The sequence below is a fragment of the Centroberyx gerrardi genome, chromosome 5 (genome assembly GCF_048128805.1).
Source record: "Centroberyx gerrardi isolate f3 chromosome 5, fCenGer3.hap1.cur.20231027, whole genome shotgun sequence".
NCBI classification, from domain to species: domain Eukaryota; kingdom Metazoa; phylum Chordata; class Actinopteri; order Beryciformes; family Berycidae; genus Centroberyx; species Centroberyx gerrardi.
Window position 1 is genome coordinate 26,466,138 of NC_136001.1, and position 26,641 is coordinate 26,492,778.

A 26,641-nucleotide genomic window follows, 5' to 3' on the forward strand; every position below is an offset into this window, starting at 1 on the left:
TCTATCTTCACTCTCCCCCACTTTTCTCCCTCTCTTGTTGCTTCATTTCCCCCGCTCCGCTCCGCTCTCCCTCCCTCCCCCCCCCGTACGTTCCCACCTCGCCGTCGCCTCCCTTCATATATCTTTTCCTTTTTATCTGTCAACCTTCCCCCCCCCCCACCCTCCTATTATTTCATTCTCTTCCTCTTCTGCCCAATCTGCTTGCTCCGCGCACCCACCCTCATCGCTTTTGTTTTTTTAAAAATTGATCTCTTATTTCATCCCGTTTTTTTGTCACTTGTTCACTCCGTCTCACCTTTCACCCGTCCCTTCTTCTTCTTTCTCAATCGGTTTCGTTCCCCTCCTTCCTGCCTTCCTTTTTTCACCTTCACACCCCCCCGCCACACACACACACACACACACACACACACACACATTGTTTTCCTTCCATTCCTCCACCACATTTATATTTCTACATCGCCACTCCAATCTTCCTCTCCTTTCTGCCTCTCTCCCACTTTCACCTCATCCACTATCACCTCCACTCCCCCGCTGATATTTACTTCTGTCCTCCATCATCCACCCTGTTTTCTATTTCTATTCCTTTTCTGTCCCTCCTTCCTCCCTTCCTTCCTTCCTTCCTTCCATCCTTCCTTCATTCCTTCTACCCAAACCTCCATCCGCCCCTCCGGATGCCCATCCCTCCTTCCACCCCCCCCAGTCATATCAACAGGAAGACCCAGTATGAGAATCCCGTGCTGGAGGCTAAGAGGCGCAGGCAGCTGGAACAGCAGCAGCCTCAGCAGCCTCAGCCCCAAAGCCAGCAGCCACCTGAAGGTGAGCGCTACATCCGAGGTTCGTTCACAAGCCCCCGCCGCGGGCGTCATTTCCTTTCTTTCTATTCATGTGCGTGACTGACTCGTCTGTGTACATGCCTGTGTGCGCGCGTGTGATTGTGTCTGTCTATGTACCGACTATGGCTACTACTTGATGTTGCCTGCTACTGCCTTATGATTTGCTAAGTGACCCTCCATAAAGGCATACCTATTATTTGCGGCTGTACACATGCAGCCCTTTTGAAGTTAATTTCAGTTTTCTGTGTCGCTTTTGGATACTAATAAAGTGAACTCTCTTTTTCAAGGGGAAAAGACAGGTAAGTTTGCCTTCGACTTTGAATGGTCTGATTGCTACAGAGAATCTCCTTTCTAATATGTCTCACTTAAGAATGGCAGTAAGTACTACTAAAAATGATCCTGTGATAGCATACCCTGGAGAAGACTTTTTGTTTTTTTTAGTTTAGCTCACACAATGGCCAAAACCCAACCAGCCGGTTACCTTAAGTTGCTCCTGTTTCCTGTCTTAACCTCTATCCATCTGCAGGACGTCCCGCAGAGAGATTAATTTTAATGCAGGCCAGCCCACATGGGAACTCTCCTATCGCACACCACCTTCTGCTCATTCAGCAGAAATCGTTCTTGGACTCGATTACCTGCTGACTTTTCTCCCTCCCGAAAGCTCAATCTCTTCCCCAAAAACTCAATACCTTCGAGGAGTTTTTTTTTACTCCTGCATTGATTCTATCTCAATGTTAAGAATTTTAATGAAGGTTGTGGTCTAATCCGTAGCGCGAGGCCGCCACGAGGTGATTAATCAAAGACGTCAGCCATTGTGGAGAAGTGGGGCGCTCTATTTTCACAGGCCTCCATTGTGGTTCAATCAGGACATGTGAAACTGTGTTAAAGGCTTCATGGAGGATGTGCGACCTGTCCGACCTGTGGGTACACACAGTCTCACAGCCTGTCACTCGGTAGTGAGATATAAAAATGTGTTAAAAGCAACATGGAGGATGTCATACGATCCATGGGTAGTCAAGAGTTTACAACCATCCATTGTGGCTCAGTGGGGAATGGTGTGACTGTTTATCAGGCAGACCCCATACCTGGAAATGTGTCATTTTCACAGAGAATTTTCAGCCCTAGTTTCCTCACCACTCACTGTAGCTCCACAGGTAGCAAAGCAGCTGTGTCCCAAACACACAGCGCAGTAGGCCATTTTGTGCCAGAGCCCTCAGCCCTAGTTTCCTCCGCTCCCTATTGTGGCTCCACAGGAAGTAGGGCAACTGTGCACCTGTCTAGACCCCATCTAGAGTTTTTGTGCCCCTTGCTGTTGCAGAATGGATCGAGGACGCGACGTTGGCAGGGGCCCCGCTGGCCAGCTACGCTGCCAATCACCAGGAGACCTACAGAGACCCTCAGACCGGACCCCCAGTGCCCAACGCCATGGGACAAAAACGTAAGTCCTCATCTCGGGCTATAGTCTGAAACCTCCTAAAAACAGGATCACATATTACATCCACATTTTTAGTCCGCCTTACCCAGAGCGACTTATTATAAGTAAAACAAAATACGGCATGAAGTTTGTTTTCCCGAGCCAGCACCTGAGGCCATGTTCGGGTTTTCATGATGGAGCGCCAATTGTGAATTGACACTGTAAAGCTGCTCTCTGTATAAGTTTCATCATATAATCTTAATAAGTAAAATAAAATTCAACTCATTTGGTATGTAGACTTTGTTTTTCCAAAAGAGCGCTTGAGGCAGTGTTTGTATTTTCATGAAGGCGCACCGAATACGAGTCTGCGAAGCTAAGTTTCTTTCCATATATAAGTGTCATGGTGTTTACTGTGTTCAAATGTCGATTCTCATCTAACCTTACTCATATTGTCCGTTTTGCTAGATTTAATATTCTGATTTGCCCAAAATTAAGCAGCACACACACATACAGACACACCGACAGGCAGATAGAATATGAATGGTTGAGTAATGGAGTGACTAGCCGTGTCGTGTGTCATCTTTCTCTGGTTGCCAGGTCCCTCTATACCAGCCGCCCACTAGCAGCTTGTCTAATTAGCACAGCCATGCTAGAGAATTAACTGCCTCACCCTGTCTCTCTCTCTCTCTCTCTCTCTCTCTCTCTCTCTCTCCCTTGCCGCTCTGTCGGTCGTCTTCTCCCTTTTCACCCTGTCGATCTCTTTGTTTTACGCCTCACATTCACTGCCTCGCTGGCTTTTGTCTTGTTTCTCACTGCGCTCTCTGGTTTGGTTCAGTTGTTGGTTCTGTCTGTCTTTCTGTCCCCCCCTACCCACCCTCCCTTCCCTCTCTTCCCTCTCTTCCCTCTCTTCCCTTCCCTCTCTCCCTGTCTGTACTGTCCTAGGCCTTGACATTCCTCTAGAGAAAGGCTTCATTTGAAATCTCTTTATCTCATTCCCTGCTTTCATGTCTCTCCTGCTTCCTGGTCTGTTCTTACATCCCTGGATCCCTTGTGGACAAAGCCACCGTCGCTGCTCACAGTTTTGTTGCATCTCTTGTGTTCTGAAAAATGCGATTCAAAGGCGGTACACACAAACACACACACGCCGCGAAACTCCACAAACACAAGGACACCGCCCGACTCCAAGGGTAATGCATTTTTCATTGAATGCATAAGCTGTAGCGCTGCCATAACTTAACGTGGACGTAGGTCACTCAGCACTATTTCCCCTGTGGTCCTTTCTCCTTAATGTCCACCCTCTCTTTCCATCTCCATCTCCATAAACTCTTTCACTCCATCCTTTCTCTCTGCTAATATCTTCCTCTCCGCTTGTGCTGTAAATTGTGTCAGTGTCACGCTGCTTCGTCTTACATCATTTTAATAACTGTTTTTCTCCGAGTTTCTGGATCGTGCGTCATCTATTAATAGACTAAACTAGTGCTTAGTGCGCCTCTCCCTGTATTCAAAAGTGTTCATCCCCCTCCCTCACATTCTAAAGACAGTGAATACCTCACTCTATTTTGATTCATTGCATCTCATATCTCTCTTTGTTTCATTCATAATGCCAGATAATGATTCACTCCATCCTGTTTATTTCCTCTGTGCGTACGGTCACAGAACAAAGAGGGAGGGAAGGAGGCAGAGAGCAGTTATCATATCTGAAGAAATGCATTCCACTGAGCTTTCTCTGTGTTACAAACCCTCTCTGCCAATCTAAAGTCATAGAGATGACTTGTCGGCAGTTGAGGTTACGCTTTCAGTAGCGACAAAACCCTCTGTCATGCAAATATGTTTTCCACACAAGATTAGTATTATCTGGTAGTAAACTAACTGGGGCTGTAAGAGTGGGAATTTGCTAAACCACTTGCATACTTGGCCTCCCCATCCCCCACATGCACACTGCATTGCAACGTCATTCCTCAAAAGTCCGGTAGCTCTCTTGGTCTAAATACAATCAGCAGACTCCTAAAACCTTTGCTTCCTCATATACAAAGCACCATCAAAATGGAAAAGGAGCCCGCACACTAGCCAGTTAGAGCATCAAGCTGCAAAAAAGGACATTAAGAAGCTTAGATTGTATACTTTAAATGACTATCTTGCCTCCTAATGTCCTGTTTTTGCAGTTTGCTGCCCTGTGCGGGCTCCTTTTCCCTTTTAACAGTGTTTTTTTAACTATGCTTCCTCATATACAACCAGTCTTTCAACCCATAATACCACATACAATGACAGAAATGTCTGCATGAACTGTAGTTGCCAGATACCGCCTCTCTCCACAACACTAGACCCATGTTCGATCTGTGCCCCGCCCAAAATCGAAGCACTCCATTGTGGCTAGCAGAGCCGGATGCCTGGGGGAGATGGCACAGGGGGGTGTTTGGGATGGAGATTAAACCCTGGCTGGGATGGGGATTACCCCCATTTTCTACCACATACAACCTCACTTGCCTCTCCGAATCCCTCTTAACCTAATTAATCCATTGATTATAATCGTCCCGTTTTGACTCATGTTGTGCCATCAGACCAAAACACACCCCACTGGGTGATTACTGAACCGTGGCCAATAGTCATTACAGTCGCTTTGCTTGGCCGCACTGTGCCAGCACTGGTCAGAGCTTCAACGAGAATAGAGGTTAATTGTGTTGGTAGATTAATGATTAGTGTTTGTGTTAATGTGTTTGCTCAGTACCCTTTTCACACCAATGAGCAAGAGCATTTCATTGAAGCCCAGATGTATCATATCACCCCACCCAGAACAGTTTTAGCAACTAAGGTGACATACAAACAGGGCCCAAAGCAGCTTACTTCAGTGTGTGTTGTTACATTAGTGTGTAAGAAACTTAGATTTATCCGTGTTTGTGTGTGTCTAGGAGGGAAGCCTTTCTTCACACGGAACCCAGCCGAGCTGAAAGGGACTTTCATCAATACCAAGCTGAAGAAGAGTCGCCGAGGTTTCGGTTTCACCGTGGTGGGGGGCGACGAGCCAGACGAGTTCCTGCAGATCAAAAGCCTGGTCCTAGACGGGCCTGCTGCCCTCGATGGCAAGATGGAGACAGGTTGGAGTTTTAGTTACACACCCAACTCTATTTATGAAGAGTTTCAAAGAAGGAATGCTTCTGTTTACTATTGCTTAGTTGTTTGATTTGTGGAATGCTGGAATTGATTCTAACAATGGGTCTAACTCATTTCAATTGAGTTTATCTTGACAGAAGAACACTTTACATTACAAAATCAAGCTAACTCCTTCTCTTCCACCTCTAAGGTGATGTGATCGTGAGCGTCAACGACACATGCGTGCTAGGCTACACCCACGCCCAGGTTGTGAAGATCTTCCAGTCAATCCATATTGGCTCCATGGTCAACTTGGAGCTGTGCCGTGGCTACCCACTGCCTTTCGACCCTGACGACCCCAACACCAGCCTAGTGACCTCGGTGGCCATCCTCGACAACAAAGAGCCCATCATCGTAAACGGCCAGGAGGCCTCCAACAGCTATGACTCGCCGTCCAGCCACGGCAGCCAGAACAACAACGGCTCGGCCAACGGCGGGCCGCCTATCAACGGCCTCCCCCGACCCCACAGCCCCTCGGCCGAGGCGGCCTCCGACACCTCCTCCCAGCACGGCTACCCCAGCGACGTCGTCACCCTGGCCTCGTCCATCGCCACCCAGCCGGAGCTCATCACTGTGCACATGGAGAAAGGAGACAAGGGCTTCGGGTTCACCATCGCCGACAGTCCCGGAGGTGGAGGTCAGAGAGTGAAGCAGATCGTAGACTACCCGCGCTGCCGTGGCCTCAAGGAGGGCGACATCATCGTGGAGGTGAACAAGAGAAATGTCCAGAGCATGTCTCACAACCAGGTGGTGGACCTGCTCAGCAAGTGTCCCAAAGGTAGCGAGGTCACCATGCTGGTGCAGAGAGGTGAGTGAACGCTCCTTATGTATGCACGAATGTCGATGGCTTTGTAATTTGTAATGTAACTGAAAATAAGTGCAGATGAGAAAGATGGAGGAAGCAGGTATCAAGTTACATGGTAATTCATGATTTATGTGTGCAAATGTTGAAATACTACAAAGCAAACCAAGCCTTTGTCTTCAAGCTGTTTGATGCTACCGAGAAAAGGAGATAGATTGTTCTTGCTCATAGAATTTTTGTTTTTTTGTTTATTGACTTTATATTTATTTATTCTTACAAAATAGGCTGCACGGAAAGCAAAACAGAGGGATAATTACGGTAGGGAAGGGGCCAAGGAATCACAAAGAGAGTCGAAATGACATTTGAAGAAGTGGCTGAAAGTGAACTAGCAAGAGAGTGAGGAGAGTTGTGAGAATGTTAAGACTGGATTGTATTGGCAGTCAGACCATGGGAGCCGGCTTGAATAGGAAAAGAGACAGAGAGAAGGAAAAGTTAAAAGGGGAGACAGAGGGACAATGAAAAGAAGGGAAGTGAGAGAAGAGAAGAGAGAAACTCAGGTGGGGTTGGTGTTTCAGGTCAGAGAGTCTGGTGAATATTGAGAGTCTCTCTCTCTCTCTCTCTCTCTCTCTCTCTCTCTCTCTCGTTTGCTCTATCTCTCTTTGTGTCTCTGGCTCTCTATTTCTCTCATTCTTTCTGCTTGAGTTCTCGCTGTGCACTCTCCTGTGTTTCTGTCTGTCTCTCCCTGCTGTGTTTGCTGGTTGTGAATATGTCTAGTTTAGTATGGACTAAGTGTATTCTCAGCTAAAGACTGGGTGGTTTAAACATGCCACCAGTGTGTGCAGGCCTGCCTTTTATTAACACACCGGGATATTTGGCTGTGGTGTGAGCTGACGTATGTGACATGTTGCTGTTAACATACATGTCTACCATGTCGGGTTTATAAATGGCAATTGTGCACACAGTGCACCGGCCTGTGAATGCTGCCATTCATAATGTGCCAACCCGGCTTTTGTCAAGGCTTGTGATTGAAAATCACCGTCGCACAAAAGCACTAAATGGAAAGACGGCAAGCGCGCATGGAGGATAAAACTGAAATGATTGAATTTTGGTCTTTTTTCCCTCCAATCCTCCCAAGACTGAGTCTCAAAGACCTCCAAAGCTCTAAACGCAGTGTGATACAAGTAATTGGACCATTTTCTCTGTCAGACCGGCCATAGCTTGCGTTGTGGCTTATTAATTCAAGGAACTGAAAGGTTTGTGTGTGTGTGTGTGTTTGCGTGTGTGAGTGCGTGCATTTTATCTCTTCTGTAGGGTTAAGTGCTCAGAACTGGCAAGGGAAATTGGTCAGACGAAAGTTGCATTGTAGTCTCGCTTTGAGTCTCTCTCTCTCCCCCTCTTTCTTTCTCTCTTTTTCTCTACATGTGTGTCTCTGTGTCTCTCTATTACTATCTCAGTCTCTTTTTCTGTCACTTTGTCTGTCTCACTCTGTCTTACCTTTTCTCTGTCGGTGTCTTTGTCTCCCTTCCTGACACGCACACACCACACACTTCAAACACACACACACCAAACCGCTCCACTCCCCTCTCCCTGGCTTTATTAATGAGGAACATTTTTTCGTAGCGCTAGTGTACACAAGCCCATAAAGCGCTACAACCCCATAATGGCCAAGGTCTTAATGGGTTGTCAATAAAACAGAAGGCAGTTTAGCAGGGCTTTTGTAAACCCAGTGACTGGCTTTGATAGCCAAAGACAGACTTATGACTTGGATAAAAGGAATGAGACTGAGGTAAAATAGCAAGGTATGGATTCTGATGGTGCATATTGAGTATGGTAATTGACTTGGTATTTAGCCTACTTAGGGATAATACAGTGAGTGCCAGTAAGCTGAGACAAACACAGGAAATAAATATGAAAGCCAATTTAACACACTTTTCCGTGGTTGACAATTTACCTGACGCTGGATTGTCTTGATGTAGTAAGCCCTGCCCATCTGGTACTTAATGCAGATTAAAACCACCGCTTAGAATGATTTGATCCAGATCTAGTGGACAGTACAGTCTGGTACAATATGGGCAAATACAATTGTTTCAGCTACCCTAAGTAATGTGACATGGTAGTCAACAAGAACTTATTCTTAGCTGATCCTTCTGGTTACATAAAATTTGATGTATGTATTTCCAAGAATGCCTTGGCTCAGTCTGAGCTTTATGGACATGCAGTGTCGGTGTGTGTCTGTGTGTGTAAGCATAATATTTTGTCCTCCTGTTGACTTCAGCATACATTTCCCCTCCTACGGATTCCCCGTGGCGAATGGCCAATCTGTATGTGTCGCACACCTTGTCACAAGTCAATGCCACGCTCACTCATCATACATGTGTCATACGCACCCACTCGCAGTCACACACACCAGCAGATAAAGATGGAGACACCCCCCTATAGAGAACTAGGCTCTATACATGCCGCCTTAATTACTTTCTCCTCTCTCTTAGTCTTCACTACTCTCACTCCTGCTCTCTCTACCAGTAGCAGCAAGGCACATTGGCCTCTAATTGGGGTCCTGATGTCAGCTTTGCTTATCATACACACACACACACACACATCTTTCTCTCTCTTGTGCTCTCTTTCCCTCTTGCTCTCTCCTTCCGTCCATCCATCAAGAACATCTACACTGAGCAAACACTGCTCGTGCGTGCGGACGCACACACACACACACTCACACACTCACACACTCACACTCATTTGGTCTCAAACACACACACACAGAGTCACGCGTCCAATTATAGATTCCAGCCAGAGAGACCCTGGTACACTCTTAATTGGTGAGAATCCCCCCCCCACCCCCCCCCCCCCCACCCCACCCCCCCCCCGCCTCTATCCCCCACTGCCAGTATGTAGATTTACACCCGCTCGCGCCCACATGAAGATAGGAGCCAATCCCTGGGGGACCCGTGCACGTACATACACACTCATTAAGCCGGCTACGCGCAGCAGTGTGCCCCTCACCCCTCTCTCTCTCTCTCTCTCTCTCTCTCTCTCTCTCTCGCAGTGTGTGAGCATGCATGCACGTCAGCCTCTAAGCATGAGTGTGTGTGTGTGTGTGTGTGTGTGTGTATGTGTGTGCTTTTATTCCGCACCACCCAGAGCATATTCAATCCCTTACCACTGTTGGGGGAGAAGTTGAGATGATCCATGGATCGCAGTGTGAAAACCTGACAGCGTGAATCTCATTAGAACTCACTGGATCTCACAAGAGTTTTCCGTTCCATCTCCGTTCTTTGAGCAAGCTGCACTGGCTAAGCATTGTCTTTGTCTCCTGTTTTGGTCCGGTTAATACCATACACAGATATTAAGAACCACCTACAGTTCAAAGTGTTGACATTTGGGTATTGACAGTGTTTAAGAGGTTACACACAAGAGACGGTGGTTTTTGAGAATCGAGCCGCTTCGCACTCTCAAACGTTACCACCTATAAGCGCAGGGGCATGATTTACGACTTCAATCAGGGCTGCGTTTCGCGATGCATCGTTCCTTCATTTGTCTAATTACACAGCTCTAATGTGCTCATTTTCCCCTGCCTGTCTCCTCCTGCCCCCACCGATGCGCTGACATAATTCATTTTGGCCCCGGACGGCTTGCCGTAGCATAGACGCTAATTTCCTCTCCCCTGCTCCCTTTGAAAAGGTGTAAATGCCACGGGGTCCGCCGGGACGCACACATCTGTTGTACTGCCTTTCATCAGCAAAAAGTACTTTCGTCGTACAATACCCGAAACACAGCGTCTCAATAGCCCGATAGCTCATGTCATTAGTCAGCCATAGGAAAAAAAAGCCCATTTATTTCTGCTTGGATGTAGAGCCGCATTCAACTGTGGGTTTCACCTGTTTGTAAGGCCGGGCAGGTGCTGCAATGAATGCAAGGTAATCTGCACTTGGCTGCAGCAATTGCTTTTGGCCATGTGCAGAAAGCGGAAGGATAGTTAGCCGCAGTGGAGGGAGGGAGAGCAAGAGAGAGGTGGATGGAGGGATGTCAGAGGATCAGAGAGGGATGATGAAAGAGTGGTGCAGAAACCCTCATGTTGCTGTGCGCATCTTTCTCTTTTGCCCTCTCTCTACCTCTTTCTCCCCCTCCTTTCGCTCTCTCTCGCTCTCTCTCTCCCCATTCATGAGTCATCAATCACCAGTGACACATTCGTCCCTGCCGGGCGATCAGCCTTTGCACTCCTCTTTTCTCAGAACGCGGGATCGGACCTTTTCTCTTCTCCCACATAGCCGGCGGAAGGAGGAATGGCAGGTTGAGGGACAAACACAGCCAAGAGGTGTTAAACCATCTAGCAAATGTCAATGTATTCTATGAACCCCTCCGCCGGGCTGTTGCTTTCCTTATCTCCTTCAAAACAACAAACAGCCAAAGCTCCAAAGACATGTCCCAGACTTCAGATTATCCTCAAAGTGGCCGTTGTCACTTGGCAAAACTATTTAGGTGCATTTTCATCTAGCAAAGCATCCACACCCATTAGTGTTATAACACAATAGGAAATATTTTCTCTTGGTGGTATGTGTGTTTGTGTTTTTCCACCCCTTGTCTTTAAGTGCAGTTTGAAAGTGATTTATTGCACCCTTGCAGACAGACAACCTTTTTTTTCTTCCCGGACGTGCGGCTTACAGAGGGAAAAAACGCAAAGTGGATCATTGCCAGACTAGACAGCACTTATTGGCATAATGGTGGGCACGCGTGCCGACAGCTTATAAATGCCTCCTGTCAAAATGCACTCCGTGGATCGGTGTTCTTTGAGGACACTCATTGATGGGCACAACACACTTATGTGTACTCACGCACACATAAACAAACTGGCACTTACGGACATACTCATTCATATATACAATGCAGACCGCCTTGCACACATACAGTATGTACACACACGCACACGGAAATCCACCAGCCACCCATCGAGAAAGTGATAAACGCAGATGATGGGTCCCTGCACGGACCAAAGCGGGGAATCAATTCAGTGTATGGGCAGGAAGCGTGGTATTTTTGCACACTTTGCATTAAAAATTCTGCTGACTGCACGTTGGAGTGGCACCATAACGAACGGCATTGCAGTCCAGAAAAGCAATGATGAGGGAACGGCCTGCCCGCCAGGCGCCTACCTTTCACCTCCGCTGACTTGTGGCTGCTGTAGGCTTTTGCTTGTGAGTCACCGCTTGTTGCACAGGGACAAGGTGAGACGCTCTCCCTCTCCCCCTCCGCGGCCGCCCCCCTCCCTCCCTCCCTCCCTCCCTCTCTCACCTCATCCCCCATGTCTTCACAACTCCATGGCCGTTGGGCGAGTCGTAAATCTCTGCCATCGCACTATCCTTTGTTTCCATGACAATGCTCTGCAGATAATCTGTACTGGGGTTTCCTCTGGGTGTGTGTGTGTGTGTGCTTGTGGTGATGGTGGTGGTGGTAGTGGTGGTGGTGGAGGTGGTGGTGGGGGGGGGGGGGTCACCCCTGCTTCTCTAAATGCCACAGAAGGCACGACACGGGGGTGTGGGGGGGGGGAATTGCTCACAATTTCCATTTCTCTTCTAGATAATAAGGCACCATGGCCATCTTTGAAAGAGAAAGTAACATGTACCATTCTGTGTGTGTGTGTGTGTGTGTGTATGCATTTTTGTTTCCTCAGGTGTATGTGTGTGTACGCGTCAGGTCTGTCCCTGGTCACCTTTTCATTCTCATAAGTCACATTAGCATGCACCTCTGTCACACTTAATTTCACCCTTATTTTCACCCTTAACATGCACGTGCGCGCGCGCACACACACACACACACACACACACACACACACACACGGGGAGCAAAATAAAGCTGTGCTATGCATGGTGGTCACGTCCAGGCTGGTAGTGTACACAGCTGAGAGTGACGCTCTCACTCCTTCACTGTACAGAGGAGAGCAGCTCACCCCAACAACCGTTGCTTAGAGACCGTCTGTCAGTTCCCCACGGTCGCCGGGCGCTGTCGCCACGGTGACAGATGGACCTGCCTGTCGGAAGCCATCACTCTGAGCCCAGATCCTCCAACATACACACACACACACACACTGTGGACGGACATCATAATCTGCTCAGTAATGGCTTCCGTTTAGTGACCGCTGTGTTGCCAGGTTGGCTGTAACAGTGCTTCTCTGCTGGAGGAAACTGTACACGGTGTTCAGCCAAGGCTACATTACTTCTTGTCAACCTGGACCCATTATAGTAGAATGCAATGAATTCCAACGTTAAATCCTTTGACGGCGATTTTTGCTGGATTTATTTTTCTAGCGGCTTATAGTACATCTTGTGTGCACAGGTCCTAACAGGATGTGGCAATATTTACATATGGCATTTCTTATTTCTTTCCCTGCGTCTACCTTGTGTTCGTGAAAAGAGTCACCCGGCATTCTCCTCATGCACCCAAGGGTCGGATTTTAACCAGCTGTGCGGCTGTCACACACAGAAATACAAATCAACTTGTGTTCGCTGGAATTGATGGACTTTTTCCTCAGGCAGTGAAACAAGAGGACTGTTACTCTGTCAAGCTCAATAAAACATTTTACTGCAATTTTCAAATATACTGGATACCTCATTATTTGGCTTCATTTGCAATCCACATGAATCCATTTCACATTTTGATATATCATTAAACATAAAAAATACATAGCATACAAATGCGGCGCCCTTAGGTTGAATAATGCTTTATTATTCACTGTTAAACACATCTTCCGCCGCAAATCTTGAGATTTAGTAAGCAGCATAAAATGAGCCGGGGGGGCCCGCAGTGGTCCATTATTTGAGAGCTGGAGGCGCTCAGGATTTGGTGTGCTCTCTCACTCAGCCTGTCAGGGCGCAGGCCAGACTAGATCGCCCACCTGTCCAAAATCGTTCTTTCCTCCCCCTGTGTGTAATTAGGACCGGAGGTTGGCCAAAACATCCACAATACCTTTTGATCTGGGAGCTTCAAACATACTCTGGAGCTCTATTTGCAACATACATGCACATGCGCACTCACTCTCTCTCACACACACACACACACACAGACACACAAATACACATAAACCTGCTGTCATGTAATATTGAGTTGAGAATGTAGTATTTGACCTGTGCGAGCATGTTTTCTCTGTTAAGTATTGACTTAGGTCGTCAAGGGCTCGCCGTTTGGTTGATCTTCTTTTTTTTTTTTTAATTTCATTCATTTGATTTTTTTTTTTTTTCATTCAATTTGGAGCATAAGCATAGAGACCTCAGGATTCTGTTTCTGTTCAGGATAGAAAAGAAAATGTTTATTTGAAGACCTGCATTGACCCGTGCTCATCTGTCCGTGTCCGTGTGCGCTGATATGCTTGTGTATCTGTACGTTTGATCAAAAGGCTAGGAGAGCACGCGGTGAGAGACATTGATGGACAGCAGCGCCAGATTAGTTGTGGTGGACGGACAGAGGATAATCAACCGTCAACCTGACGCTCTGACCGACTGACTGACAGGACGCTTAGCGCAGAGAGGATACCCAGGATTCGCTGTGCGTGTGTGTGTTTGCATGCGTGTGTGTGATTCAGGGTGTGGGTATTTGCTCCAAAATGAAAGATCCGTATTGATTGAAACGGTGAAAAGGCGAGAGGAGAGAGATGAGGCGAAGGAGGGGAAGAGGGAGGAGAGAAGGAAAAGAGCTGCAGACGCGGTGCAGTCGGAGCTGTCAGTTGTGAATGAACACAGATGTTTGAGAGATAAAGAAGGACGAGAGGGTGCGTGTGTGTGTGTGTGTGTGTGTGTGTGTGTGTGCTTGTGTCTGCGCGCGTGTGTGTGAAGATCTTATCCTCTCCAGTTTCCCTAAAGGATTGACACACAATAGTGGCCCATTTTCGCGGATCAGACACTTCCTAGTCTCACATATGCTTTACATGTGTTAAACAGCCCTATTGTATTTGATATGAGGTATGCCATATACACACACACACACACACACACACACACATTTGATATGCTGTTTTTTTTTTTTTTTGCCACCAATTGATGATGTAAATATTGTAGAGGTAAATACACAAAAGGAGTCTTGCATTTTCTCTTTCTCTCATGCATTCCTTCTCCCTTTCTCATTTCCATAACTTCATACGACTGTTTATTTCATGCGGTGCCGAGGGAGGGGAGGGGAGGGGAGGGGAGGGGAGGGGAGGGAGGGGAGGGAGGGAGGGAGCGGGGTATGGTGGTGCTTGGGGGGGCGAATGTCCTGGCTAGATCTAGGCTATGTTTCCATTTTAGTCATCCATTAGTCCTTATTTGTGTGTGTGTGTTTATGTGTGTGTGTGTGTGTGTGTGCGCGCGCGCGTGCTGCTGCAGCCTCTAATGATATTTCTGCGTGCACGGGTCACTGTTCATTCATGCAGGGCCCCGTCTGTCATACCTTAAGCACACTTCGATTTATGACGGGAGAGGGCGAGAAGCCTGCTGGCTTTTGTGTGTGTGTGTGTGTGTGAGTGTGTGTGTGTGTGTTTACCAGCATGTGGGGGTGGGAGGGGGAGAGAGAGAGAGAGAGAGAAAGGAAGGGAGGGAGGGTGATGATGCTCAGGGAAGGGAAGGGAAGGGAGGAGGGGGAGGGTGCAACGAGGTGAGAGAGAGAGAGAAAGAGAGAGAGAGAGCGAGAGAAAGGAGGGAAAAAAAGGAAAAGGCAGCAGGAAAGGGAGAGACAGGGAGGACGCGCCGACTGCCTCTAGATGCTGGAGCCTTCGACAGCGGAGCGCGGGGCTCAGCGGACACAGGAAGATGGTCTCAGTAAGAGGGGAACTGACGGTTGCCTATAATTTAATGTTCAGTATCTTGGACTCCTTCTCCATGGGTAATGCTACGGCCAGGAGCTCCAGAGCACGGCTTGCCTCTCCTCATGCTTTCTCCTCTCCTGTCTGTTTTTGCTTTTTATTGTTTTGGGTTTTTTTTGTCTTTTTTTTTTCTGGCTTGCTTGCTCTCAAGGATTCTGTCCTTTACTCTAACTCTCACTTTCTCCCTCACACACACACACACGCGCGCGCAGCCGGGTAGCCCAGGGTCTACTATAGCGAGCGCCGGGTTAGCCCTCGAGGGCTGGCCCCACTCTTCCGCTGCACCAGTCAAGCCAAGCGCTGGCCGCGGCAGTGATGCAGATAGATCGCGCTGCTCTCTCTCTCTCTCTCTCCCCCCCCCCCCCCCCCCCCCCCCCCCCCACCCCACACACCCACCCCCCACCCCCACCCCCCACCATCACCACCTCCCACCTTCTCAGCGAACGCCAGCCGTGGATGGGCGCGCAAAGGAGCCAAGCAGGGAAAGAGAGGAAAGGAGGAGGAGGAGGAGGAGGAGGAGGAGGAGGAGGAGGAGGAGGAGAAGAAGGAGGAGGCGAGGGCTAGATGAGCGCCGCTCTGACATCGTTTTGGAGTCCTCGTTATCTGTTGTTTTCTTTTTTCCTTTTTTTTTTTCTTTACCCTTTTTTCCCTTTTGCAGAATGTGGAATATATACATGTGTTGGTAACCTTCTCTCTTTTTCCTCTCCCTCTCTTTGTGTGGCTTCACAGGGGTGGCACCCGCAAAGAAGAGCCCAAAACTGGTAAGTACAAAGTCCTCGTTTCCCTCTAGCTTTTACTCCTTTCCTATCCAACCATCCTTCCATCTTCTCTTCTCCTCCATCTCTTTGTCTGTATCTCCTAACAGAGGGGTATTTGGCTCCCTCTTCACTTCTCCCATCCCATCTCTTCCTCTCCCACTTTCCCCTCTCTCCCTGACTCCCCTCTGTATACTGTGACTCGGGCTGATGCTGTGGGTCTGTTTGTGGACGTGGGATGCTGTGCTGTGCTTTGCTGTGCTGTGCGGGGGTGGATCCCTGTAGCTCAACTCCCCACCCCCACCCCCCAACCCCCACCCCCTGCTGTGGCGGGGGTTGGGACGGGGGGGCTTTGATGCGCCGCCGTGAGCTGGGTTGCTAACGCGCCGACGATCGCATCGCGCCGGGCGCTAAGCTTGCAGCGTGAGAGTTGAATGCATGATCATAGCCGAGAAAAGACCTCGTCCTGTGATATCTGCTGCATTAACAGGAGGGACCCTGTTGACTGTGTCTGACTGAATGTAATCGCCAATTTCTGTTTTGCAGGATGATTTTGAGCTGGCTCCTCCATACAGAGATTACACTAGGAGGGTATGTGATGCCGTTTAGATGGGGTGAAAGTTTTTTGGGGGGTGAGGGTTGGTGGTGGTGCATTTGGAATGGTGATGGGTTTGTTTATGATGGTGAAGGGAATGGCATTGGTTTATTAGAAAATAGAGGTGATGGATGGCTTGATGATACTCTGTGTTAATGCATGATTGAGCATGCTGACTGGTTGTGTTGAGTTGTTGATATGAGGCTGTGTTGAAGCTGCCTATGTACTACCAAGATGCTTGAATATGCTCAGCTGTCTTATAGTGATTTACTCATGGAGGTGTTAATGGTTGAGGATGATGAGTAATAAGTGATAAGGCAGGGCTGACTGCTAATGCTGTGATGCACTGAGGCAGTGAGCTGAAGGCTGGGCCATTGGTAGGCAAAGCAGGGCTGAGCTTGAGGCTGGGGTTGGGGAAGGAGCAAGCATTTGTTTTCATTCCCCCAGCTTCCCTCCTTCCCTCCCCCCACTCTGTCCTCTCCTTAATAAGTTATTGGAGCAGGAGAAATGTATTAGACCAGTCCCGAAGCGCCGATGGAGAACAGAATGACTGCAGAAGGTCAAATCTAATAGACCCATCAAGTACATTTTCAAGAGATTTGTGTTCATTTGAAATGGGGGGTGGGATTTGGATTTTACCAAATTGAGAGAGAAATGAGAAAAAATACTGCCTCATTTGCTAATGGAAGCGCCATTTTGATTTGATGGAATGGAGGTGACCAAAAAATCTTTTTTGTGGACAGTGGTACTAGGAGTCTTGGAGTCTGACTTCAACGTAACTGAACGTCTGCATTTGTGACTAATTTACACGACTCTATTGATTTTTACTTTACCACGGCACCCAACAGGATTATACAGATACGTCTAATACAGTATGCATTTTAACTGAATCCACAGTTCTGACTTAACATTTGCTTAAGTGTCGAGCCTCTTTTATGTCTAACAAGGATGATGAATATAAACATGAATTGCAGAGGTGTGGGAGGCTGATTCAGGGAGTAATGAGTCTGAATTTATTGAAGACATGGCTGCTCTTTGAAGGCCAAACGCTTTGATATTTGAGTATAGACAAGCTGCTTGCCTCCACCCTTTCCTAGTGTATTTTTGTCCACCACATCCGAGGGATGGGGTGGTCACGTGACGCTGGGAGCCTGGACCGCAGTCATTTTCTGTTACTGTCTTACACTATCTGTCTTTATTCCTTTTGCTCTTTCCGTAACCCTGTCCCTTTGCCGATTTCTTTGAGAATATTTTCTGGCAATGCAGATAGTGTGAGGTGACAGCAAAGATGTGACCGTGCGCTGTGACAAAGGTCATGGGCAAGATTTAAACTTGCGTCAGTGCACTTGTACTTGCGCTTTGGATGGTATGTGCTTTACCCTGCTCAAGCACCCATCCCTGGAGTCCTTGGGAAGCTGCTTAAGTGCCCATGTTATTTGAGGGCCCAGTTGAGATTTATGAGGAGTTTTATATTTCTGGCTTCACAAGTAAAATCCTCCCCTTGTTTCAAGCCCCCACGAGTGCATCATGCACTGTGAACATCTCTCCATATGCAGCAGGGAATGCAGTTCCTTGTTAATACATCCCACTCTGTTAAACAAAAGGAATAGGCAATGAACCCTCGTCAGTTGAGCCTCATTTTTTTTCTCACATAGCCGAATGACTTAATCATGAGAAACCATTGAGGTCTTTGTTTGCTAAAAGAATCCTCTGAATAAAACAGCTTGATTATTCTTTGTGTTGCATAAGATAGCGGGTTTCTGGTTGACAACACTGGTTGAGATTAGACACTCTTTTAGAATCTGCTTCCCTCTACTCCAAGGAGCCCCCAAAGACGCAACGGTCCTTTATCTTTTTTTACTCTCATTCTAAATTCCTCTGTCTTCGTCCCCTTGTTTCTCCCCTCTCACTAACCACAGCCCAGATTCCTCATGTCTTCCCCACTGCTGAGAGAGCGATATCCTCTTTTTCTTTTTTTTTTTTTGTCTCTACCTGTCTGTCAGCTTTCAGTTCAGCATCCATCATCGTCCTCCATGTTCACAGGTGTGCTGACAGAACTGTCTTTGAATAGTCAATTGATGTTGATCTGCCGATCCCATCCCGCTTCTCCAACAGCAGTTGTCAAGGAAGGACAGTCAGAACAGCTCCCAGCACAGCGTTTCCAGCCACCGGAGCGCCCACACCGACTCGCCCGTGCACCCATCCTTGGCCCCCCCTCTCAGTGAGAGCTCCGCTCCCCCGGCCCCCTCCCAGCCCCTGCCGGGCCTGCCGCCCCAGGACTCCCCCGCAGACGGGACCATCCAGAGGAAACCGGACCCCTTCAAGATCTGGGCCCAGTCCAGGAGCATGTATGAAAGTAGGCGTAAGTATAATGATTTTTGGTGGCGGTTGGATGAGGGCTGCATGGGGCTCGGTTGGCTCGGTGGCGACCCACGGTGTGTCTGAAAGGTACTGCACGTTTGGGAGCGCGATTTGGGATAAGAGATAACCCTCGTGCATGTAAGTATTCTAAAAACAAAAACAACAGCGACGTAACCTCTACTTATGCTCCCGTTTCCTCTGGAAAGGGCTGTGGTCACCATTTGGTATGTTGGGGATGTTGTTTGAGACTCATGAGTAGGACTAGTGTAGACTTGTGCTCATGTCAACCACCCAATCAAAACGAATCTAATACGCATCTGCACTGTCAGCATGAAAATAGTCTCAAACAAGGGGTCACAAAACACAGGGGTCTAAGAATACCTAGTTTTATTGAAGATGTTAATTTCTCTGAAATAGTTCAGTAGACTGGTAATTAAAGCCTACTTAATGTGATTTTTCAAACTTGAAATTAAAGCAGCTCTTTGATCAAGAAGGATTGTGAAATATGGTTTTAGATTCATTGGAGGTGTCTCTATGTAATCTCAGGAACATTTAGAGCTGCAAAGTTGGCTTTGACTTCATTGTCATTATCGTCTTAATTGAAATGCAAATACAATTTAATCACGCATGCCTGTTGGATAGGTTACAGTTATGAGTTTGGCAATGTATCCTTCGTCAAAATAATTTGATGATATATGAAATGTTCTTGCCAGATAAGCATTTAAGCACTGACAATATCAATAAAACACTCCAGTTTTCTCCTTGTATCAGGTCATCCTTTATATTCTTATGCCTGATCATGTATTTAAAGGATAAGGCCGGTGTTTTTTAATGCATTGCTTACCGTCAACAAATCCTATGAAAATAACAAAATCAGCAATGATTTTGTTTTGCCAGCCAATCTCGTCCATGTAGCCGGTGCCCAGTGAAGCCATGTCCCAGCAGCCATAGAACTTCATTGTATTAAAAAAACGATTAAAAACACGTCACAGAGCCATGCCGTTGCTCTGGGCAACATATTTCATCATTACGATGCACCGGGCCAGCCGACTTTTTCCTCAAACAACTTAATAAGCTGGCTGTAAACACTTTGCGATCTCAGGAAAGTAGTTCCGTAGCACCGAAAATAGTCCCCGTCGTAATGAAGAATTTGTTCCCATTTGAATTTGATTTGGTAATAACTACAACAGTCTGACTTTTCGTAGTAACAGTTAGCGATTTTTAAAATGTAAACTATGTCTTTGTGAGCTGTATTTCAAGGTTTTTAGCTTACAATTGGAGCCAATGACTTCCGGGTTGACGGCTAAAAACGGTACGTAGGAAGTCAGAAAGTAACGGGAGTAGAGCAAACGCATTGTTGATTTTGTTATTTTCATAGGATTTGTTGACGGTAAGCAATGCATTAAAAAACACCGGCCTTATCCTTTAATAACACTAATTGGATATACATGCCATCCAGTAGCATTGTGCGGACCTGACTAAGAGTATGTGAATGACTGGTTTCCAATAGCATTGGCTTTGGGTAAACCATGTCCAGCACAAGAGACAAAAGTCGCCCACATGTTCTTGGTCCAATCCTACTGGACGGCACTTTGGTCCAATTATCAACACTGACACCATTGACACACTTTTACATTACACTTCCCCTCAGAGACGCATCTCTTGACAAATGGGCATATAATTAGTAGCTATAGTGGAGTGGATGTCAGGAGATAGCACATCCCCCCTCATTGTCTAGCCATGCCAAAGCTAGGGGATAGCCTCCAATTAACAAGAATATCCCTCAGATCCTCTGTCAAGTTCAAGGCTTGGAAAAATAGGAGTCTGCGAAGGCTGAGAAACTTCAACATCTAATCACTTTCTCAGGCGCCACTGCTCGTGTCAAGGATTTTCATTATTTAGATGCCTGAAGAGGAAAGTGAAAAGAAGGAGTGAGCGTGGGCTGGTAGTACTGAAGTCTATTGGTGAGCTAGCGCGAGGGGTTGAGAGGACAGTGGTGTTTGATTTAGAAAGGAAACAAAGAGTAGAGTGGGAGATTGGGAGAGAAGGAGGAACAGAGGGGGGAAACGGTTTCTACATCCCCGTCCTGAGGTGATGGAGTCTCAACAGGGGTTTTCTAAATGGTTTGGGCCAGTTTGCTTTGTACTCCTCAGCACACGCGTGTGAGAGAGGGGGAAAAAATAAGAAGGTGGAGAGAGAGGGCATGCAAAGGGATCACTAAAGAGAATGAAAGAGGGCAGCGGTATAGAAAAACGGGAATGGGATGTGAGAGAGAAGTGTGAGACAGAAAAGAGGGGACATGCATCGGGATTCAAGAGATTCTGAGGAGTAGAAAAGGGATGAGGACAGAGGGGAAATGACAGGGAGGACAGCCGACCTGTATCAGCAGGTGTAAATCCTCCACTTCCTCATGCTGCATTGAGCTCCCCTCCTAAAATCCTGCAGCATGGACCCCGAAGGGCTCAGGCCTTGGCTACAGCAAAGACATTAGTCTACGCAACATTACCGCTGTGATGAAGCGTTCAGCTGAGAGCTTCTGAGATCAAGGTCGTAAACACACCATTTGGAGATCGATCTCTCTGCAAAAAAAGCCCCCAAAAAACCTCTGCACAGCATTTACCTGTTCTGAGAACTCAGGCCACAGACCGGAGAATATGGGGAAACCTGCCCATGCTTGATTGGCCGTCACTTTGATGATTGTTCAGCTTTGCCTTAGGTTCCCATTTTCATTTCCTCGCCATTTGAATTCATCTGGGCTTGTTCTCTCGCAATCATCACCCCGCACAGGATAGCAGTGCTACAGGTACTCTGATATTGATCAATTCACGCCCAGTTGCCTCACTATGGGGATCATTTATAGATCTGTTAATCGACACGGGCAGGGTGTAACTGCCCAGTCGACCCCCCCAGTGCAGGCGCAGATTGCTACAGTTAGCCTTTGACTCTACCTCTCCCAGTTTCTCCACAGTTACATTGTGATGGATTGAGAGAGATAGCTCCACTCCACGGGGATTTTAACTGTTGACTGAAGGAACAGATTGGAAGCAGGCTGGTTTTGCCTTCTGCCATCCTGCCGGCTCTTAGTGGCTTTAGTGGCCTTGGCAGCAGCGGTCTGGGCTGGAGCAAAGGGATTTGCTCAGAGTTGCACGCTTGTCAGCACGTACTGCACAGCTTTGACCATATGATGCAAATGCATGCACATACATACATAAGCAAATACACGCACGCATACACATGCGTAAACAAAAGAAACCCATGTGCGCGCCGGAATGAGGCCGCACACATACACACACATCTTGGGCGCACACACATAGACACACACACTCCCTCTCTCCCTCCCCAGGCTCCCAGTAGCCCCCTGAGGCTCCCCCATCTCCACTGCTACATGAACCATGAGCTGTCAGTTGCTGCAGTGCACTGCGTCTTAGCACCACAGCACCTTTTTGGTGACAAGTGCGGACACACACACACACATACACACACACACACACAAACTCGGTCCTTTCTCCCGTGGATGGGAGTGGACTGTGAACTAGGCATACCGCTGAGGCCCTCTGCTCAATAATATATAGCCTATTCCAACATGTATTACCACTGCTGATGGGTGGGAAGTGCTCTTGCTAGTCTTCTTCTACTTAGGGGAGAGTGGAAATGGAGGTGCATGTCACACGTCACTTCATAAAAAGAAACAGCGTTGTCCAGTGGATTAGTAATGTCCATTCTGTGAGAACATCACTAAAAGTGGATGTTTTGAAAAAGTTGAGACGGAGAAGAAAAAAAAACAAAACTTGCTGTCTCAGACATCAGAAGGGAGTTTTATCCGGATCATCTCTAATTATGGGACCACTGTATGAGGCTGCTCCGAATTCTTAAGCAGCCTGTCTGGCTTTTGATACTTTATTTAAGCTCTGTACCTGGGAATAGATCTTTTTCTTTTTCTTTCGTTTTTTGATGAATCAACTTGCTAAGCTCTATACCAAGAATAGATCCTTTTTACCCTTTGATGGATCAGTTATGTGTTCTTTTCCCAAAGCCTCTAGACAGATTGTTTGTGCAAAGTGCTAGCTCCGTGACGTCGCTTAGAACAGTCGGGAGGAGGTTTATTTGCATATCGACCAATGGTTTGGTTCCCCGAGAACGGCAGGTGTATCCATTATGGTCATGCCAGTGTCACTATACCGCTGTGCCCACGCATCGTCAGAGTTAGGGCATGACTTATAGCCTGATTAGCTAATGTGATAATGATGGAGTCACACTAAATGACTAATGGCATGCTGGTGCGATGCCGAATTCCTCCTGACTGGACAGTGTGTTGGTACAGTGCAGTTACCGGGGCAGGTACGGGAAGTCCCACTGATTGGCTGTTGGTTTTAACACAGTAATGTTACTGACGATTGGTTGTTGTTGCAGTTCCAGACTTCCAGGAGCAGGACATTTTCCTGTGGAGGAAGGACACAGGCTTCGGCTTCAGGATTCTTGGAGGCAATGAGCCAGGAGAGCCGGTGAGTCTCTCTCTCTCTCTCTCTCTCTCTCTCTCTCCCTCTCTCTCTCGCTCCCTCTCTCGCGTTTAATTTTCTGATATATTTGTATGAAATATATAAAGCATGACTAATACGATTTTGTAGCCTGAATAATGATGATTTAAATTATACAGCAAGAATTAAATATTATGTGGTTGATTAATGATGAGAACTCTATATTCAGAAATCTAGTCTGATCTGCATCCATAGGCTTTTTCTAGCTGCGTTTTCTATTTATCTTCTTCCAGTGCGTAGTTCTGAGCTTTTGTGTTGGACTCAGACAAATTCATATCAGAGTGATTTCAACAACAGTTTCTCTTTGATCTGGCCAGTGTAGCCTCAATCAGTCAAAGAAAAAAAAAAAAAACACCCATCTCGCAAACCACTTTTTTTTCCCTTCCTTTTTTTAAAGAGGCCAAGTTGTTTGTTCTTGTTCGCTGGCCTGCGCTGCTCTTTCTTGAAGGAAGAAAAATAATGATTCACTGGAGAGCTTGGCTGGGTTGACTAGCGAGCTGTAAAAAAGAGTAAAGATGCGCTGGCTAGGTCTAAACTGTACCAGACCTGTACTACATGCCAACGTTATGGCCATTGTAAAAGTGTGGATATATGTGTATTGTTATGGATATGTGTGTATTATATTTTTGATTCAGGATAAAAAATGGAATTCTGGCTTTGTTTATGCTTTCGTTACACTCTTTAAATAACCGCTTTCCATGCATACACCCTGTAGAACCTTATTGCACACGACTATTGCCAGTCCCTTACCTATTCGTCCATGATCTAGGTCTGAGCACACAGTCACAAGTCTCATCCGTCTATCCTGGGTGTCTTGTAGATCTACATCGGCCACATAGTGAAGTACGGCGCGGCGGATGAGGACGGACGCCTGCGGTCCGGCGACGAACTGATATGCGTGGACGGCACGGCGGTGGTGGGCAAGTCTCACCAGCTGGTGGTGCAGCTGATGCAGCAGGCCGCCAAGCAGGGCCACGTCAACCTCACGGTCCGACGCAAAACCAGCTACGCCGGTAAGGAGCACAGGGGTAAAGACGAGGGAGCAGCCTGTTAGAAACCTGCTGACGGTTCCAGAAAAGTCAATGGTTGGCAGCCTCTCCCACGTCGGTTTAATATCTTTCTGTTGGCTCAAGTTCAAAAGCTTGTCCAAGGTTGGCAAATGTTGGCTAGGTCTGTCAGAGACCCAAGACAAGAGTGAGAAAATAAGAGTGTGAGATGGAAATATGGACTATGACTTCAAGTCATAAGTGATTTAAAGCCACACTGAAATAAGAAATTACTTTTTGGCCTTTTGAGCTCATTCTATCATACCATACACCTATTTGACAATTTATGCCAAAACAATCTTCAGTGGTGACACAGATTTTTGAACAATCCCGCCCCTCTGCCTCCCCCATCAAATAAACTCCCTCTCTCCCTAACTGATATCTCATTGGTTTCCACTTTTGAATGAATCCTCCCCGCATTATGTCCTGCCTTAAAATCCTGTTTCAACAGGAAATCCGTCAAATTAAGGAAGCAAGATGCTCTCAAAATGCCGTTTCATTGTGACTATAAGGGGAGTCTTTAACGTCTTTTAAGTGTACCTCTAATTGTCTCAGCTAGAAGTGTATTTCTCCTGTATGTTTACATTGGGTCCTCTTAGTTGCTGTTTACATATGTGAGCGTGTCAGTGAATGTATTCCATGTGGTATCAGCAGTGCCATGCATTATTTATTGGATCCTGTGCAGAACAGAACAACACCTGATTGTTCATTTGTGTCCGATAGCGTTATGTCGTTACAGCCCACGCTGTAATAGTACAACAGTGTTCCGCAGCTGAACAGTGCGATGTGCTTTTCGCCGCCAAGGCCCCCATTTATCTTCATCGCAGTTCCATCAGGAGCCCTGGGACCGGCTCGCTATTTGCAAGGGTCGCCCCCTCTCCTTGCTCTTTAACAGTCTGGGCGTGTAACAGCAGGAAACGCTTGGCCGCCACAGCGAGCAAACACCCCCACCCCCGTCCCTGCCCCCGCTCGGCTCGGCTCGGCTCCGCTCAGCCCTGCCCCTCAGCAGGCGATAAAGGAGGACCCATAAATGTGATGGAGAGGGTGGTCAACCTTCTGCCTGATGGGAACGGTCAGACATTAGTGCATGGCTGCTCTCCGTCTGTCTCAGAGCGTCGAAAATATGAGGCGCCGTCCTCGCGTAGCTCTACAGGAAATTAAATGTTGAACGAAATGTCCAGACACAACAGGCGAGCTGCATCTTAAGATTTTTTTTTTTTTTCTTCAAAAGAGATCAGTGGATAGATTTGTTCCCCCCAAGCCGTCTGGCTTTTATCATGTGATTAAGCTCGCTGAGTGAGGAGAGAAAGAGGGTCTGTGTTGATTTACAAACTTTTTCATTTTTAGATTGCACTGATGATGTAACAGTTTGCTGACTTGTCAGGTCCGACAGTTATGATTTTATGCTCTCTTGTCTTTTTATGTACTGGTCCCTGTCTCTCTTTTACTCATTACATTATCTGCTGTTCTTCTTATGTAACATTGGCTGGCCTAATTTGGCTTCACGCCTTTTCTTTTATTGCCCAATGCTGTATCTGTTTGTCTTCATTCTCCTCTTGATCTTCTTGTGTTTCTGCTCTGCCTCACCTCCCCATCCTCCTCGCTCCATCCTCTTCAATCCATAAATCTCGCTCCTCTCTCTTTCTCCCCACCGTTTCCTGTCCGCCCCTCGCTCTTGCTGTCACCCCTCCGCCCCGTATCTTCACATATCGCCCTCCCTCTCCCCTCCCCTCCCCTGCCCCCCTAGTTAAAGCAGAGGGAGACGTGCCCCCGTCGCCGGCCTCGTCCCACCACAGCAGCACCCAGGCGCCCAGCCTGACGGAGGAGATGGGGAAGCGCACCCCGCAGGGCAGCCAGAACTCCCTCAACACCGTCAGCTCCGGCAGCGGCTCCACCTCCGGCATCGGCAGCGGCGGAGGGGGCGGCGGGGCGGGGGGCAGCGGCAACGCGGTGGCGGTGGCAGCGGCGGCCGCCCCGGTCTCCTCTCTACCCCCCAACGCCTCCTCCGCCGCCCCGTCCTCCGGCCTGCAGCCCTACGACGTGGAGATCCGCCGCGGGGAGAACGAGGGATTCGGTTTCGTCATCGTCTCGTCCGTGTCACGGCCCGAGACTGGCACCACCTTCGGTAAGAGCCGGCGCGCTTTTATGTCACATGTCGTATTCGCCAATTGTTATGGAATGTAATTGACACGTTAAGAAATGTGTTCCAGTACAATGTTGTTGACTGTAAATGCACATATTGCAAAAATTAGTTCCACTCAGCGAAACATGAAACACACTCTCTAGCTTTTGCTCATCACTGGGGCCTTTAATCTTCCCATCTCCT

The 26,641-nt window shown here is 47.6% G+C and overlaps 1 protein-coding gene across 9 annotated transcripts in view; it reads left to right on the top strand.

Moving 5' to 3' along the window:
• The window catches only part of magi1b (membrane associated guanylate kinase, WW and PDZ domain containing 1b), a 145,837-nt gene that overhangs the window by 103,476 nt on the left and 15,720 nt on the right, over window positions 1–26,641 (top strand). For 3 of the 9 annotated variants that reach the window (XM_078283351.1, XM_078283355.1, XM_078283358.1), the window contains exons 9-18: window positions 701–834; window positions 2,152–2,271; window positions 5,154–5,339; window positions 5,546–6,202; window positions 15,753–15,784; window positions 16,325–16,369; window positions 18,489–18,735; window positions 23,145–23,236; window positions 24,090–24,282; window positions 26,063–26,440. In XM_078283351.1, coding sequence (XP_078139477.1) covers window positions 701–834; window positions 2,152–2,271; window positions 5,154–5,339; window positions 5,546–6,202; window positions 15,753–15,784; window positions 16,325–16,369; window positions 18,489–18,735; window positions 23,145–23,236; window positions 24,090–24,282; window positions 26,063–26,440 — 2,084 coding nt within the window. The remainder of the gene's footprint in view (window positions 1–700; window positions 835–2,151; window positions 2,272–5,153; window positions 5,340–5,545; window positions 6,203–15,752; window positions 15,785–16,324; window positions 16,370–18,488; window positions 18,736–23,144; window positions 23,237–24,089; window positions 24,283–26,062; window positions 26,441–26,641) is intronic. The other 6 variants (XM_078283356.1, XM_078283359.1, XM_078283353.1 and 3 more) reach the window with 5 other exon arrangements.